Source organism: Suillus plorans (assembly GCF_016647745.1).
Source record: "Suillus plorans strain S12 chromosome Unknown HD556scaffold_3, whole genome shotgun sequence".
Taxonomy (NCBI): Eukaryota; Fungi; Basidiomycota; class Agaricomycetes; order Boletales; family Suillaceae; genus Suillus; species Suillus plorans.
In genome coordinates, this window is record NW_024537387.1 from 791,640 (window position 1) to 807,735 (window position 16,096).

The 16,096-nt window shown below is 48.4% G+C and overlaps 7 protein-coding genes across 7 annotated transcripts; 5 read left to right on the top strand and 2 right to left on the bottom strand.

Moving 5' to 3' along the window:
• Positions 1–336: 336 nt before the first annotated feature.
• On the top strand, positions 337–3,081 carry HD556DRAFT_1429106 (P-loop containing nucleoside triphosphate hydrolase protein; the record flags this gene model as incomplete). The annotated part of the gene is made up of 7 exons (XM_041304783.1): positions 337–1,008; positions 1,057–1,221; positions 1,276–1,868; positions 1,920–2,221; positions 2,419–2,567; positions 2,617–2,772; positions 2,848–3,081. The coding sequence occupies 7 exons, from the start codon at positions 337–339 to the stop codon at positions 3,079–3,081; spliced, it is 2,271 nt and encodes a 756-aa protein (XP_041166594.1).
• Positions 3,082–3,556: 475 nt separating this feature from the next.
• Positions 3,557–6,514, top strand: HD556DRAFT_496127 (uncharacterized protein). Its single transcript, XM_041310784.1, has 7 exons — positions 3,557–4,816; positions 4,865–5,029; positions 5,083–5,705; positions 5,761–6,041; positions 6,087–6,179; positions 6,237–6,387; positions 6,437–6,514. Coding segments are annotated over exons 1-6 (1,950 nt in total). The 5' UTR covers positions 3,557–4,030; the 3' UTR covers positions 6,239–6,387; positions 6,437–6,514.
• Positions 6,318–7,073, top strand: HD556DRAFT_496023 (AAA domain-containing protein). The gene is made up of 2 exons (XM_041310783.1): positions 6,318–6,608; positions 6,664–7,073. Exons 1-2 carry the CDS (start codon positions 6,476–6,478, stop codon positions 6,894–6,896), a joined length of 366 nt encoding a protein of 121 aa, XP_041166596.1. The 5' UTR covers positions 6,318–6,475; the 3' UTR covers positions 6,897–7,073.
• Positions 7,074–7,249: 176 nt separating this feature from the next.
• HD556DRAFT_1327703 (acyltransferase ChoActase/COT/CPT) lies at positions 7,250–10,187 on the bottom strand. Its single transcript, XM_041301580.1, has 6 exons — positions 9,795–10,187; positions 9,167–9,741; positions 8,516–9,101; positions 8,155–8,384; positions 7,746–8,085; positions 7,250–7,523 (listed from the first exon to the last, which is right to left on the bottom strand). Exons 1-6 carry the CDS (start codon positions 10,084–10,086, stop codon positions 7,324–7,326), a joined length of 2,223 nt encoding a protein of 740 aa, XP_041166597.1. The 5' UTR covers positions 10,087–10,187; the 3' UTR covers positions 7,250–7,323.
• HD556DRAFT_1327705 (uncharacterized protein) lies at positions 10,175–12,219 on the top strand. Its single transcript, XM_041301581.1, has 4 exons — positions 10,175–10,254; positions 10,304–10,759; positions 10,811–10,950; positions 11,000–12,219. Exons 1-4 carry the CDS (start codon positions 10,180–10,182, stop codon positions 12,111–12,113), a joined length of 1,785 nt encoding a protein of 594 aa, XP_041166598.1. The 5' UTR covers positions 10,175–10,179; the 3' UTR covers positions 12,114–12,219.
• A 103-nt stretch (positions 12,220–12,322) lies between these two features.
• HD556DRAFT_1429110 (uncharacterized protein) lies at positions 12,323–13,422 on the bottom strand (the record flags this gene model as incomplete). Its single annotated transcript, XM_041304784.1, has 5 exons — positions 12,323–12,840; positions 12,894–12,968; positions 13,018–13,109; positions 13,158–13,198; positions 13,255–13,422. The coding sequence occupies 5 exons, from the start codon at positions 13,420–13,422 to the stop codon at positions 12,323–12,325; spliced, it is 894 nt and encodes a 297-aa protein (XP_041166599.1).
• A 1,206-nt stretch (positions 13,423–14,628) lies between these two features.
• Positions 14,629–15,771, top strand: HD556DRAFT_1225931 (uncharacterized protein; the record flags this gene model as incomplete). The annotated part of the gene is made up of 5 exons (XM_041297047.1): positions 14,629–14,832; positions 14,891–14,931; positions 14,981–15,072; positions 15,127–15,201; positions 15,260–15,771. The coding sequence occupies 5 exons, from the start codon at positions 14,629–14,631 to the stop codon at positions 15,769–15,771; spliced, it is 924 nt and encodes a 307-aa protein (XP_041166600.1).
• Positions 15,772–16,096: the final 325 nt, after the last annotated feature.

The following is a 16,096-nucleotide window of genomic DNA, read 5'->3' on the forward strand; positions in this document are numbered from 1 at the left end:
TACGCGCAAATTCCGCTCAATGTTGTTGTTTGCACCTACAAGTTGGATACAATTGAAAGACGCTCAGTGAATGGGTTTGGATCTAGTTGCCGTGCGGTCTGGGATACTGGACACACAAAGCACCCATTAATTATGCTTTGTTCTTACTTACAGTAACAGCACCGGCACAGCCTACTATGCGTCCCCCTTTCACTGCTGACTTGCTGTAAAACGCCGTTACCGTTCATTCACAGTAGACGCTCGTCCAGCAATAAATAGCTGTGGCCTTTTATCACGTTCCTACATCCTCACTTTCAGCGCATTGACATCGTGCGCTTTCTCCCTCTCAGGACATCCATGACTCACACATTCTTCACTCTGCAACAGAACGTTTACAAGGCCGATCATGAGCCCATAACCGTTGAAGACGTCGACGAGAACAGTGTTTCTTTTCTAGCCTTGCAGCGCATCATCAACTCTGCCCCAGGCGCCTCCGTTGGTGTGGCAGCTGCATACCGCCCAGACTGTTCTCTTTCCTCTTTAGCATTTGCAACGCTCACCAGGGTGCTTGTCATCCACTTCTTTGCTGCGAATAAACAAAATCCGCAGCAGCAGCAGAAGAAGAAGAAGAAAGCCCAGGAACCACAGCCTCCCATTTCTCGAGGACGCATCCTCATACAAGACCGAATTCTGTGTAACATTGGCATTAAACTATATGGGTACAGGATAGACAGAATTGCACTTGCTCTCTTCAAAGACTTCTCGCTTCGTATCAATGGTGCAGTTGACGTCCTGTCGGTGTCTACCAGTGATCGGCGCTCCCTCCAGGCAATTATGAACGCCTTGGGTGGCGAGGTTTTACTCCAGAAGGACCACGTGAAAACCCTGTTTTCTCACAGAGAAGGAGAAGGAGCATCCAAGGATGTGGCGCTCCAGGCTTGGGCAGCACATCGCGCTGCCACACTTGATGACATGGCGCTTAGATTTGCTGCCATACATCGAATCGACACAGACACGATGCCGGAGATGGTGTGTAATCTTCGTCATGTCGCAGACCTTTCTTAATCCATAATGTAGCATCTGAGCGCCCTGGCCAAAATTTCTCGTGATGCTGAAATGTTGGAGTCTTCGAAGCCAACGAAAGTCGTCAACAATGTCAAAGCAGACTTCAGCGCCAAGAAAGGCGATGTCAACCTCGAGTGCACTCGCTTCAGCACACGTATCATGAGGTCTAAAACTCAAGTATGCAAATTCATGAGATGCCATGCCACCAACTTTAAACGTTCGCACTTACAGGTCATCCACATTGAAACGCTGAATGGAGATAAGCGGTCCACGATCACTGGTCGCGCAGGGCGAATAAATGGAAAACAGGCTCATATTAACGTCCAAGGTGTTGCAAATCCTTCGGGCAAGGTCCTCTCCGTGACCACTTTTGGGAAAGAAGACTTGACGGCTGCTGAATCAAACAGAGAAGATGTAGTGCTAAAGGCGCTTCAAGGCACCATCACATTGACCGATCATCCATTCTTCTGTAGCATCTGGGCGCCATCATTAAGCATCTCATGGCCACCCCTGAATGCTTCCACCGCATCATTCGTATACTATCCTAACAGCGAATTGAACGACTCGCAGTATTCTGCGGTGGAGCGAATTATTTCGCAAGCGAACAGTGATCGTGTATTGCTTATTCAAGGTCCTCCTGGCACTGGAAAAACAACAGTCATAGCGGCCAGCGTCAACAGTATGATCAATAGTGGCCCTATGGAACGTACGGTCTGGCTTGTGGCGCAGTCCAACGTTGCCGTCAAGAATATCGCAGAAAAGCTTGATAAGGTTGGCTTTCGTAATTTTAAGCTTCTTGTATCCAAAGATTTCCATTACGACTGGTACGTTGCGCTTTCCTCACCTCCTCGTCATACTGATTCTTTGTGTCTCAGGCATGAACACCTCTACGAGAGACTGGAACATTGTTTTATACGATCCGACTTGTTTGGTGGTGGGACTGTGTCCATTAGCCGGCTTTTGCTCAACCAACACACAAACGAACATACAAGAGTCATACTTTGCACATTGAGTATGCTGTCCAATCCTCGTATCGAAGAATTTACTCGTCAAGTCCCGGTTCAAACCGTGATATTCGACGAGGCAAGTCAAATCGAAGTGGGAGACTACCTGCCGCTGCTTCAGCGTTTCCAGCACAGCCTTCAAAAAATGGTGTTCATCGGTGATGACAAGCAACGTGAGACCCAGGTAGTTATAATACCGCTGACCTGTACTGACTTGGATATCAGTGGCGCCTTTTGGCCAAGATGACATCGGGCAGCTAAAAAGTGTTTTTGAATTCCCGCACCTTCGAAAGCGGGCACACTTTTTGAATACCCAATGTAAGCTCGTAACTCGACTTCATCCCCTCGTCATTTGAACTTTATCATTCAGACCGCATGCCACTCGTCATTGGGAGCTTTATTTCCCGTCATGTATACAGTCACAAATTGATGACTGTGCACGATATCACTAGCAAGAATGCATGTCGTTTCCTAGATGTCAAAAGGGGCCAGGAGCAGAAATCGGGAAAGAGCTGGATAGTAAGCTTCTCCTCATGGTTGTGATATGCCTGCCTTACGTTTGCATTAGAACCAACAAGAGATATCCGTGATCATCCACCTTGCCCGTATATACAACACCCAGGGCAAGCAGTACAGGATCCTCACCCCATATGATGGCCAGAGGTCTACGATCGAACATCAACTCGAATTAGCGAAGCTTCCGTGGGAAGACAAGTGCTTCAATGTGGACTCCTTCCAAGGCCAGTAGTTTCCCTGACATGCTGGAAGGATCTGACTGACATCCCCCGCAGGAAACGAGGAAGACCACATAATCGTCTCTCTAGTCCGTACCCAGGGTGTAGGGTTCTTGAAGAACTCGCGCAGGACGAACGTCATGCTGACACGATGCAAGAAAAGCATGATCATTTGCACGAACCGTGATTTCGTGATGAAGGGCAAAGCGGCAGGCACGCTGGTTGGGCAGCTTGCTCTTACTATGGGCCCTGACTCCTGGTTGGACGGTCGTGACATAGTCAATGGCATCGTAAGGTAATTTAGACTATTTACACCGTCGCACTTTTTTGGGACTTTCTTGTCGCATATCGCACTGCATTTTGTATTATATGGCAATTGGGGTATGTACATACTGTAGGTCAAAGTCTATGTAGGATAGAGATCTGTTGTATTGAACCACATGCATATGTAAACTTGTATTTGGTGTACGTCGAAACCTCCAGGAGGCCACCCGAGTGTCAAGGTCGGACGCTGAGTGCTGACTGCCCGAAATCTGTTACTGCTCTACAGCAAAATATCCTGACGGCGAGAGTCCTGTAGTATGAAGCGTCATCGGGTGGTGTACCTCTATGGTAGAACCCCACGCAGCAACGCTCAGAAGGCGGACAGAGCTAGCTGATGGCTTAAACGACTAGCGCTGCCACTAATCTGGGCACTATTAGACAAGTGCTGGACCTACTAGGTATAACATAGCCGGGCATTCTTCACGTTGCATGATGATGTTAGCAAACAGGCAGAGCGCATGTGATCAATAGACTACCACAAAGCACAAAGGAATTAACCTGCCATAATGAACAAGTGGATACCGTCACTCCATACAAAAGACGGCTATCTTCCTTCCATTCGCCCTTTGTTGCAGGGATAATGGTAGCAATCAGCATTCTGATCGATGGTGACCCCAAATAGCGCGCCTAGCAGAGTAAATTTGGACTCGGCGAGTCGCGGTCGTGATCAGCAATACTGAGCCAACCGGCGAGTCTGTGAGAATAATCACAGATACATTTAGATCCTTCCATGGAGTTCTGGAGCCAGAAAAAGAGCTTGGCAGGACGACACTTTGGACAAAGCGGCAAAGACTGCGGAGAGATTGTGATACCTATAGACAATGGAAAGACTCGGAAGTCCGCTTAAACTTGAAGGGCTGGGAACCACGGGGACTGCTCGGAAATTCTAGCTGGAGTCAGGACTCAACAAGCGCCCACCTAGTCATGAGGCTTCGGGCCCGGATCCTCATTGCAGACCTTGAAATAGAGTTGCACTCCATCGTTAGACATTGCCACTCACCACCATCATCAAACATGCCCACAGCAACAAGACTGCTCTATCAAAACCTTATGGAAGTCGACAGTGGACAGCTGTCGGCCCATATTATACCTGAATCCAACTTCATCGAAGAGCAACATCAGTTGCGCAGTCTGTTAGAAAGGAACGAGGGACGTGCCCTTGGCCTTGCTGGCGGATTTGCGCTCACTGGAGAGCTCGCGATGCTTGCAATCGCCGACACATCCACTATTATCATTATTGAGTTCGAGTTGAAGAAGAACAAGGGCAACGAACACGATGAACGCCCTGTCACACCCGCCAGTGAGAGAGGCAACACCGCTCGGGAGTTTTTGACACAGAACCTCCTTCGTCGCACAACCGGATTCTTATACGCTTTCGATGTCGCTTCGATCGCTCTGGCTCTATTTCAAACACTTGATCTTCGAATCGCAAATGCGATCGATATGCAGAGCGTATCGAAAACACGTGTCCCGCTCACCATTGTTAAGCAGGCCGTTGGTGATCTTCATCGTGTACACGATGTAAACATCAACAGACTTTTCTGCGATGATACTATCATCAATCATCTGCCTGTGGCCTCTTCCGCTAAGAATGGCATTACTCCACTTGCACTACGTGCATGGATCGCACACTATCTATCACAACTCTCAAGCATGGAAGATCGTCTCGCGCAAGTGCCCCCGGTAGATACCTTCCGGCTCTCTGACGAAGTAGATCACTGCTTTCTGGACAAACGATGGCGCTGATCGTAATCACAGGCACTAGAGTTTCTCGCGAAGAGCTCAAAGGATTCGTACCAGCTCGAGCAGAAGAAGCCGGCCGAGGTCATGCGCCAGTTTGCTACTTCTGTCGACCATAGGAACAACCGCATCCATGCCCAAGTCGACAGATACCAGAACAAAATTCGCAAGAACCAGCATCAGGCATGTAGTCCGCGTGTCCACACTATGCCTTACTTGACAACCGATTTTCTCAGCATGCATTCATTGAAATCGGTGGGCGCGACGGGCTGGGCTTCACTATCGATGGACAGATCGGCAGGTCTCAGGGTCGCACCGCCAACCTTGCTACCACCAACAGTCTCAATTTAGTCGGCAAGATCATAGGCTCGATCAAGATTGTCGGCCGTGAAGACCCTACTCAGGCTGAGAGCCAGCGTGCTCAAAAGGTTCTAGAGATCCTCCAAGGTCTCATCAACCTCGAGCACGACAACCCATGGGTTCAGCTCATATTCTTTTCCTCTCCAAGGGATGACTTCCAATGGCCCTCCGCCTGGACGGAGGAGGCGAACGATGCGGATATTGTCAGATACCGTGCCGACCGTGTCAGTCGCCCCCTCAATCCATCCCAGACGAAAGCTGTGAAGCAAATGCTTCAGCAGTCAAATGACAAGCGTCTCACTGTCATCCAGGGGCCCCCTGGAACCGGTAAGACCACTGTCATTGCTTCATTTGTTCAGACCGCCCTTGCCGGTGGACTCTCTGGCATCTGGCTCATTGCACAATCCAATGTTGCCGTCAAAAACATTGCCGAGAAACTCGCTGACATTGGCCTGACCAAATGGAAGCTTCTCGTCTCAAAGGATTTTTTTGAGTACTGGTCAGTTCTTTCGCTAGCGGACTTTTTCCCCTTTAGGCAGACTGACACAATCTAGGCACGAGCACCTCTATGCCAACATTCGGGCTAATATAATCATATCGGAGGACTTCAAAGCTCCAAATTTCTGTCAGGAGCTCCGGAACAGCCCGGTCATTCTCTGTACCCTATCAATGCTTTCATCTTTTGCTCTTCGCATGGTTGGAGGTTTTAAAGCCGCGCCACTCAGGACCCTCGTCATTGACGAAGCATCCCAAATTGAGATCGGTGACTACATACCTCTCTTTACCTCTCACACCACCATCAGAAAGGTTTGCTTCATTGGTGATGACAAACAATGTGAGTCTTTCTTCTGCGTACTATCACATGTTCTGATATCTTCAGTGCCACCCTATGGTCAGGATAATATCCAGGACCTCAAGAGTATCTTCGAGGTCAAGCATCTCAAGGACCGTGCCATTTTCCTGGATACCCAATGTAAGTCTTTTACCTAATGTTCCCGTATCCCAATTTTTATCATTTTATTGTAGACAGGATGCCGCCTCAAATTGGACAGTTCATATCTGAAGCTGTGTATGATGGTTTACTCGAGTCGAATGCGCAACATACTGTCACGAACGAGAGGATGGCTTGTCACTTCATCAACATTCCCAGCCAGGAACAATTACATGGAACTAGTTGGAAGGTAAGTCACTTGAATTCGGTTACACGCAGTTGGCTAATGTCGTGCGCAGAACCTTGAGGAGTGCCAAACCATTATCCATATTGCTACCATGCTGCAAGCAAAGAATAAGCAATTCCGCATCATCACCCCGTACGACGCTCAGCGGAGTTGGATCGAGGAGCGTTTGAAGCTCAATGAGCTTGAATGGGAAGATAAATGTTTCAACGTTGATTCGTTTCAAGGTTCGTTCTCGCAACATGTATTTGTAACATCATATTTATGGTTCGTTCGTGGCAGGTAATGAAGAAGACTATATCGTAATCTCACTCGTGCGGTCCACGGCGCTCGGATTCCTCGCCGACTTGCGCCGGACTAATGTCATGCTTACTCGATGCAAGAAAGGCATGATCATCTGCACTAGTCAGAAATTCATGAAGCGGGCAGGGTGTGAGTCACTCGTGGGCAGCTTGTTGGAGTATTATGAACACGAGTGGATCGAGAAGAATGACTTGGAAAAGATTGCGTTGTAGATGGGCCCGCGAAGGTGCTAGTTGTTGACGGCCTCAACCAGAATTCACTTCCGCAATGATGGTTAGTTGTATGATACATAGTTGGTTTGTACAATAGCTCGCGCGGTCAATACTCCTTATAAGGGACACATTTTTTTTTCTTTTTCTTGGAATAAAGTTTCTCATTTCAATTGCGTCTGAGTGGGGTATTGTATGGTGAGCGATACATAGGTATAGTTTAGTTTTGTGCAAACAAGAGTAGGCTAATTTGGTGGAGTTTGGACCTCGCGATCGCGAACACAAGTTGGGCAGACGAGCGAGGTCGATCGCCGGTAACCATGTAGAATTCTTGATTGAGTATCCAGGCTTCTACTGATGATCTCTCCATCAGTGTCGGATCCTCGTGTTCAACGAGCTAAGGCACAAACCTTGGTCGACGCCACCAGGCCTATAACCGCGCCTGTACTCGCGTGTCTGCCCCATCCAATTTCTTCTTTTGGTCTTTCAACCCGAGCTCTCCAGCCTCGCAAATCGCCCGCATATCCTGGAGCGCATCTGCGATATGTTGCTTGAACTTATTCGTGGAGGTGAGCGGGGATGAGAATTTGGACTCGACACAGAATTTGATGCGATTGGGTGCTATGAGATCTGTGAGACAACAGAATATGAGCTTGGTTTTGTGGCAAGGGTGAGCGTGAACGGAATTGCCAATTATATTCGGAAACGAAACACCTTCAGTCGACCTAGTCAACCGATGGTGATGTCGGCGACAATAACAAATGCAGATGGGAAACTATTACAGACAAAGAATCCCTCACCGAGGTTCGGCAATCCCGCAAAACAATTGTGAAATAAACGAATCAAACTTACAGTTAATCCCATAACCATCCTCCCAACCAGCTCCAAAGCCAGTGCCCCGGAATTGGTCACCGGCGCTCAAGCCACTAGTGCTAAGTTTCCACTCCTGAGAGCGAGAGAAAAGAGGGTCGGCGAAGAGAGGGTGCGTACGTTTTTGCGGGGGGTCAGTGGGGCCTGATTTCGAGGGAGAGTCCGAGGAGGAAGTAGATGTGATCGCATCTACAGGGAGTTCTTCTAGCATCAACTTCAGGCCTAATAAGTGCCTGTCGATTCCACGACCTATAGCGGCTTCCCTCGTGCGCCTTGCATGCGTCTGGATAGCCTGTTGGAGGAGGGAAAGAAGTGCACGGGGCTGATCAGATTAGTGTATCAAAAACCATAAGTTGCCGTCGTCACTATGAGGGTATAAAAACAAATTCACCTCCACTTCGTGTTGGCCCCCCTCTGCCACACACTCCGCTCCACGTCCCCATCCCTTAGCAGCCAGAACAAATTCTAATCCCTCCACACTTGCACTCCTCACGCACTCTGTACGGCCGGCATTGAACATTCGCGTAAGGGCCGTTTCGTAGGTCGCTGTGAGGACTCCACGGGAGCGGTACCAGGCGAGTTGGAGTGCAAGTTGAGTGTAGGCGTCTGGTGGAAGGTGTGCTAATAGTGAGGTGATTAATGACCTTTGCAACAAAAGAAAGAGGGGGATGGGAGAGGAGGGAAATATTGACCCGCAAAATAAATAAAAGAGGCAACACGCCAGAAAATCGACAGGGAGTCACCAAACTCACCAACACTACTTATCCAATCTGCTCCATATTCTCCGAATTCCAAAATCCCTGCTTCGGAGTTATTGATCGAGGCCTGAGCCCGTCCTTCCGCTTCTTTTATCTGAGCTTTGATCCGCTCGTCGGTCACCCAGTCTAAACGGGACCATCCTTTTCCACTATCACTCGCACGAGCCTCTTCTAAAACAAGAGGACGCGGAACAGGTTCCGAGAATGCAGAAAAGTCGATACCAGCAACGACACCGTAATCAAAGACGATGCTAGGCACTAAGGCATCAACAGGTGCGTGCTCACCCATTACGCCAGCACGGGTATTGCGCTCTAGTGATAGGGTCAGGCATTTGTCGAAGAATCTGTTCCGAGCTCGGGGAGGGGAGCGGGTATTGTAGAGGTGTGCGTGGATTTCTGCGTCGGAGTCTAATACCGGGATGCTTGCGTGAGATGATTGGGAAGAACTTGGCAAGGTAGGGGTTGGGTGATGTGATGGCATGGCAGTGTAATGGTCGAGGGAAAGAGCCATTATTGATTCGTTGATAGCACGGAAGGTCGAGGCATTTGTGGGCGAAAGGGAGAGCAAATGTTGATAGTTCTACGGAAGTGGTGTTGGTTAGTAACGAGACGAGCAAGACAACAAGAGTCGAAAAACATACTGACCTCTGCCCAACGGTCTCTGTCATCCGAGGTCAAGACACCGACTGGCACGGCGCTTTCCCCAGACTTCATTCTATGAATTACATCTAGTACTACCGCACGTATTCGATCCTCAATGATCTGTACAGGCAATGGTGTCCGATCATCCTCACAGACCCTTACGGTATACACAAAATCATGTAACATGAGCATAATATCCTGGGCATACTCGGATGCCGGATTCCTGGTTGCAAGAACATCTGCTCCAGCTCTTGGTAAACGACATGTGTTGAACATCTTCTCCGTATTAGTGAGGAGCCAGACACCAGTACGGGTTGTATCAGGGTCTGGATGCTGGTTAACCATGCGAGCGCGCCAGTCGAGAACACGATGCAATATGCACGCGGCCCGGCGCACCTGCCAGGGCTCTATACCTGATTTCGTGTCACCGCGCAAGATAGACTCGGGTATGGAGTGATCATTAATGAGTGTAAGCCACCAGTTAGAATTGATGAGGAGCGGGACACGCCATGAGAGGTAGGCATAGTTCGTCCAAATATTATCGTCTAGCCAGTTATGTGGCGAACGAGCGTCTAATTCTGCGGACATGGTTGGTTGAATTGAATTTTTTTATATTAACGGAAGGATATACCGTGGAGTTTATGCTGGCAAAGGCGGCCGATACCTTTCTCAAAGTCATTTACCCATTGAACACGTTTCTTGTAGCTGGATTTAAAGAGAGAGTGACCGCGTGCTTCATCTTCGCGTAAGAAGGGCTGAATAGACTGCAAGTAACGGTCTAACGTCTTGCGAAGGTCTGGCACGGGCAAACGCGGCAACTTTGCCATGGTGCTCAACCCAGCACACCTCGACGAGAGGATGAACAGGGAACTCTGGGGTACCCTCAGGCAGTATGGGAGTATTATGCGACCGCCTGAGATCATGCCAGTTCACGGTGGTGAGTAAATGATGCACGTGACTTAAATCATAAAATGGTGTGACACACGCGACGTCGTGACGCGCCTTTGCTTTCTTCGATGACTGAACCCGCTGCACCTGCAAACATACTTAAATGGGTCAACGAACAGTATCCACGTCCAGCTTTAGATCCAGTAAAATTCTAATTGATGGTTTGCATTTATGATATTTACTCACCCACAGGTTTGGCTTCGTGACTGTTGCTCGTGGATCGCGTCCTCATACTCCCTTTCTCCAACTGACTTTCCACAGTTTAGTTCCCATGTAACTTCTCAATTTTTACAGTCCAGCTTCGCAGACTCCACCCTACCGAACACTGGCCTCCCACAAAATATCCGTACTATCAAAAGGGCTCGTCTTACAGGTCATCCGTGTCTTGTAGAGATTCGTGCCATCAGCGACATTGGCATTAGTGCTTTCAGCTTGATGAACGTGAGGCAAAATCGCATGGATCGAGCGGACTTGGCTGGCCTTGTTAGGGAGGATGAAGAGGACGCAGAAGAGGACGAGGGCCCAGTCCCAAAGTATCCGAGGGGTATGCTGCGTCTCGAGTTAAGCGATGGTTTCACAACTGTCGAGGCTGTGGAATATCGTGCTATACCACAGCTTGAACTTGGCGTCACTCCGCTGGGGTACAAGGTGCGTGTTGGTCAGTCACTTTGTGTCGTTTTAATAGAATCCGGCTGTTAGATCCTCTTGAAGGACGTACATATTCGTAGAGGCGTTATCTTCCTTGAACCCCAGACGATTGAGCTGAAAGGACATCAAACAGAGGACCATGAGGTAATGCAGGATGAAATATTTCTGCGCAGCCTAAGACGGAGGCTTGGGTGAGTTCCCTGCGTTCAAATAATCATCAAATTAATTGAGACCCCTTAGACAACCCGACCCAGAACCCAATCCACAACCTCCTGGTGAAGCCGAGGCTCCGCCGCAGGCACCCCCACTTCCTAGTGTTCCATCTCCTCCTATTGCTAACAGACGGCTTGTTGGTAATCCACCCGAAGGTTCAACATCGACCAATGCCGCAACCCCAGCAGTTCGATTGAAAGCCTTATCTACTGCAGCGCAGAAAACAAGCTTAGCACGAGCAGCCTCGAAGTCGAACTCTATTCCTCCTTCTACCTCGTCTACCCTTGTCTCATCCTCTAAACCAACCTCTTCGCTCAAGCCTCCCTCTGCTCCAGGTAATCTTGCGTCGACCACCTCGCCATACTTTTCTACATCTTCTACACTGTACACATCAGTCCCTTCGTCATCAACCTCGGACAGATCTAATCCACGAGATAATCCCTCTGCCCCACTGGCACGGGCTCGGATCCTTTCCCCCGCGCCACGGGATGCCACGTGGAGCTTGGATGACGAGGAATTCGAGGCTTTCATAACTGAGGTCGGATCAGCGCCTATCTCACCTCCAAAACCCATATCCAAGCTGCCTTCAAAGCGAAATGTTCCATCCGCAAAACCTGCGTCACCACCCCGTGCCCCGTCACCACCCTCAGATTACGATTTAGATTTGATGGACCTAGACATCGATGATGAACTGATTGCCCAAGCGGAGAAAATAGAGGCAGAAGCATTAGCGACAGTTTCTAAGTCACCAGGCACGAAAGGCTTAGGTTCTGATATACGAGACATGCGTCAAATGAATGCTTCGCGGGCGACGGGTCCACGCCATCAAGGTGCCCAAGGAATGACGACGGTATCTGGCTCATCTCGACCGTCCGCAATCCCAGCCGTCAGCACAACGACATCACGTCCTCGAATCGGTCCAGCATCGGTCCAACGCCAGCCCACAAGCTCCACCCGGCGTAGGGTACCGGGCCCTGCTTCCGCGCGACGTCAATATACTGCATCCACGTTGCAGCAAGATGTCATTGACGTCGAATCAGATGATAGTATGTATGTGGACGACTCGGACGATGGAAAAGAGAATGTTCCAACACGGACGCGGGTGGTAGTCGATGAGGATATAATTGTGATTTCTGATTAGATTTTTTTGATCAAGCAACTTCTTAGTTGTGTGCATGTGCTGTTCCTTGGTCAATTATGTTACCACTTGATTTCAAGAACCATTTCAATTTCTTAGACACACTCAATGTCAGCTTATTGTACGATCAGGTTCACCGGGAGACGGAAGGGTTACAAGTAGAGGTGGAGATTGTCTCTTGCACCTCGGATGCTTCCCGCTGTTATACACATCTACAGTCTCGTCACTGACCACACCATCATCATCACCAAGTGTCCCTTATCATCGATTGGAACTTCTGCCAACTCCGTTTCCACCTTGACAGTCCCCTTCTCGAAAACCTCACCATCCCACAAAGATGACCAAGACTCGGGAGAATGAGCAAACCCCCGATACTCGACACCTGATAAATTGTTAGTTATGGTGCCCTTTTCAACAGCTCCGTTGTCGCAGCCGCAAATTACGGAGCCTGGCTGAGCAGACAGAAGACCCGCAAGAGCCCTGGCAATGTACAATTGTTTCTCTTCGTTGAAGAGGTGGAAGAATGCAATAGCGTTTATTGCGCTAACGCGACCATGAAGGGGGCTGAGGGATTTCAATGAGGACAAATCAATAGCTGGCGCCGGAAAGACGTCGACCGATGGCGTAACTATGGAGAGGAATTCTGGATCGAAGATATCTCCAGGAAGGAGAGATCCTGGGTAAGAAGCTGGTGTCGTTTTGAAAAGTTCGTGACTCAGTTGAAGAAACTCTGCACGTACACATCGTCAGCAGGAATGATAGTTCACAGGAAAACTGTATTACCTTCGACGACATCCGACGCAATGATATTTTTGGCAGGAAACCCGTCTGCCGCGGCCTTTCTAGCGTCAACGCCGACTAAAAAAAGTCAATATGATTCAGGACAGTACATAATGATTTGACATACAGCAACAACCAATGTCGAGTAATACAGCATCGGAGCGCTCGCGACCAAGCTTAAGGATGTGTTCATACACAGAAAAATGTGACAAGTTTAAGCTGAGGAGTGTTCAATTTCCATGATATGCAGATCTACCGAAAACATACCGAAGGAAGCCAAATCTATGGATACAAGGATATGGTGCAGCCTATCAGTGGTAGATGATTATTAGACTTATTACGAAGTCTTTTGGGAATGACTCGCCTTGTATGCTTTCGCCTGAACTTCTAGGATATGCCTTTTCAAGTCTTCATCATCATCAATACCGGTTTGTGTCTTGAAGAATGCAGCTTGTGCGGGAGACAGCTTGTAGAAACTGGTGTCTACTGTTGGGACTGACGCGGTCTGAAATGTTATGTCGCCCAACGTCATCGTAGAGTCCCCGTGAATAGTAGCGCCTTCCATCTTGAAGCTTCTTCTGAAGAGGTCCAATTTGTCCTGAGACAGTATTGCACCCCCTTTATATTTAACAGAACGACTCTCCGCTGAGGCGTCTACAGACATCAATGTTGTAAGATGCTCATCACGTCAGCTAATGAGGCTATGTGAAGCTAGACAATTGAGCACATAATCACAGTGACTTGCATAACGAGTGAAACAGTCTTCGTCATGGTAATTGACGCAGCATCCCCGACTCTCACGTTAGGGCTCCGAAACACCAAGATGTGATCAAGAAATGAGTCACCGGAGGCAATGTTACATGCCGCTACAGCACGTAAGTAAAGTCTACTATCAGTCGAGAACTGCCCTTGATGGTAAGTGCACGCCAGAACAGAGAACTACTAGTAGCTTCATGGTGAGGTTGCCCTGACTAAAACGTTTAAGCACTAGTGCTATCGGTAGTTGGTTTGCTCACCGTACCGATGGACATCGGATTAGGTCAGGTTGTGCCAGGGCCACACTCGTCCTTGACAATGCACTGGATATTGCTCGCTAAAAATCAGAGGTAGCATCTACAGCATTGTTTGTCAGGTGAATAAGCGCAAGCAAGTGCGCACAGGGATTAAGACCTGGCGCCTGCGTCGGCGACTGGAAGTATCTGTTTATGGCGTAGTGGATCTCTCACATTTAAATTTGTCAGAGGCTATGAGTAACAAAAGAGAATGGGATGCCCGAACATATACGGATGAGGTTCGATGGCAAGGCAGGTTTCCCTACTAATTGTTCCACCTGCATCTTGGATGGGCCCACGGAGACCTGGATCCCTACAACAACTATGTTTCAGAACATCATTCAAGAGTCTAGGTTTTCTTCTTCATGTTATTTGAGAGTGGCGGTCATGAATCAATAAGGGTTCCACGGGACTCTACCGGGCAGGTATTGTATGATGGATCGTGACGCGTGAGTACGACGGACAAGATTGAACGTTGAACGATGAATAATTGACCACATGGCCATACAGGAACGTTATGAAAGTTTTTTTTTTGTAAGCAACGAGCTTACACTTAGGCCCATATCAAGGAGTGTATCAGCCAATCAAAAATCGATAATTGTTAGTCACACCTCCCTGGGGGACGCTCGGAGTCAGTACTTCACCTTGAAATGATGCTATGGTAGCACACGTTACATCCCATCACGATGGAGGGTACTACTACTATACACGATAACTGTACGACGTTGTTGGGCGACGTAACATTCCAGTTCGCATCACTGCCAACAATAGACACCAGCCTTTACGATTTGTCTTCCGAAGAAGCTGCGTTCTTTAAGGCGGAAATCGGCATCGGCGATGACGAAGGCTTGAAGAGGCATATCCTGGAGGTGCAGGCGAAAGCATACAAGGTGAGTTACTTATAGACTCGACCTCACCATAAGTTGAATAACCTTCTGCTGTTGAAAGATTGCACCGTATCCTTGTATTCACGGATTTGTCTTTCTTCGGTACGTGAGCTATAATCAAGTCGATTCATGATAAGGGGACCGTGTTCAGCCTTAACATATCGAGTTACCCTGTGTATGAGCACATCCTGAAGCTTGGTCGTGAGCGCCCCGATGCCGTGTTACTCGACCTTGGCTGTTGCTGTACGTCAAATTACGATTTACTTTGTTGGGTACTGAAGCTTGACTCCATTTTAGTCGGTGTTGATGGCAGAAAGGCTGCGGCGGATGGTTTTCCTGCGAAAAATATCATTGCTTCGGATATCATCAATGGTAATTCATCTTGTCCGTGAAACATTACTGCTAACGACTCGGATGCATGCATATACAGAATTTCTCGAGCTTGGCCATGAACTTTTCAGAACGACACCAACTTCTTACCCGGGATGCCTCCTTCCCGGAGATGTGTTCGATCCAGAATTTCTTTCCATAGCTGCGCGTCAGAACGATGTCTCTTCGGCCCCGGCTATCGATTTATTCTCGTTGAAATCCCTCAACCCCCTTCATGGCCGCATTAGCGCAATCAGTGCTACAAGGCTTTTCCATCTCTTCACTGAGGACAAACAATTGCATCTTGCCAGGGCTCTCGCGGGCCTGTTATCTGCGCAGCCAGGTTCCGTTATCTGCGGTTCTCAGGTTGGAAATCTCGAAAAAGGCATGGTTAGTGCCAACATATCGGGCAGTTTGCATCAGTTGTTCGCTCATTCTCCCAAAACTTGGTCATCTTTATGGGATGGAGAGGTATTCAAGAAAGGCAGCGTCAAGGTAGAAACGGAATTATTGGAAGTTACGATTCACGAGGTGGAATTCTTCATGATGAGGTGGTCAGTGGTGAGATTGTAAACACGAACATAGCAGTCAATTTGAGGAAATGGAGATTAATGTAGTGATAGCTCGTCCGACTGCCAAGGACAAGGGAACCAGTAAATCCTCATACTGTATGTAGCACTTCAATGTTCATTTCCGCCATGCCGATCTCAGTAATATACCCACTAAGCTCACTTATACCCATCCCTTGAATATGATCATATATTCAAAGAATCCTAGCTGGTGGCTAATCATCTATTCATCGCATTTTTACAGCCATGTTTCAGGTTCGTGGAGGTCTAGTCAAGACGCGAGACATTGAAATTGAAGTACATGCCAGGTTTGTCGATCCTAGCTATGA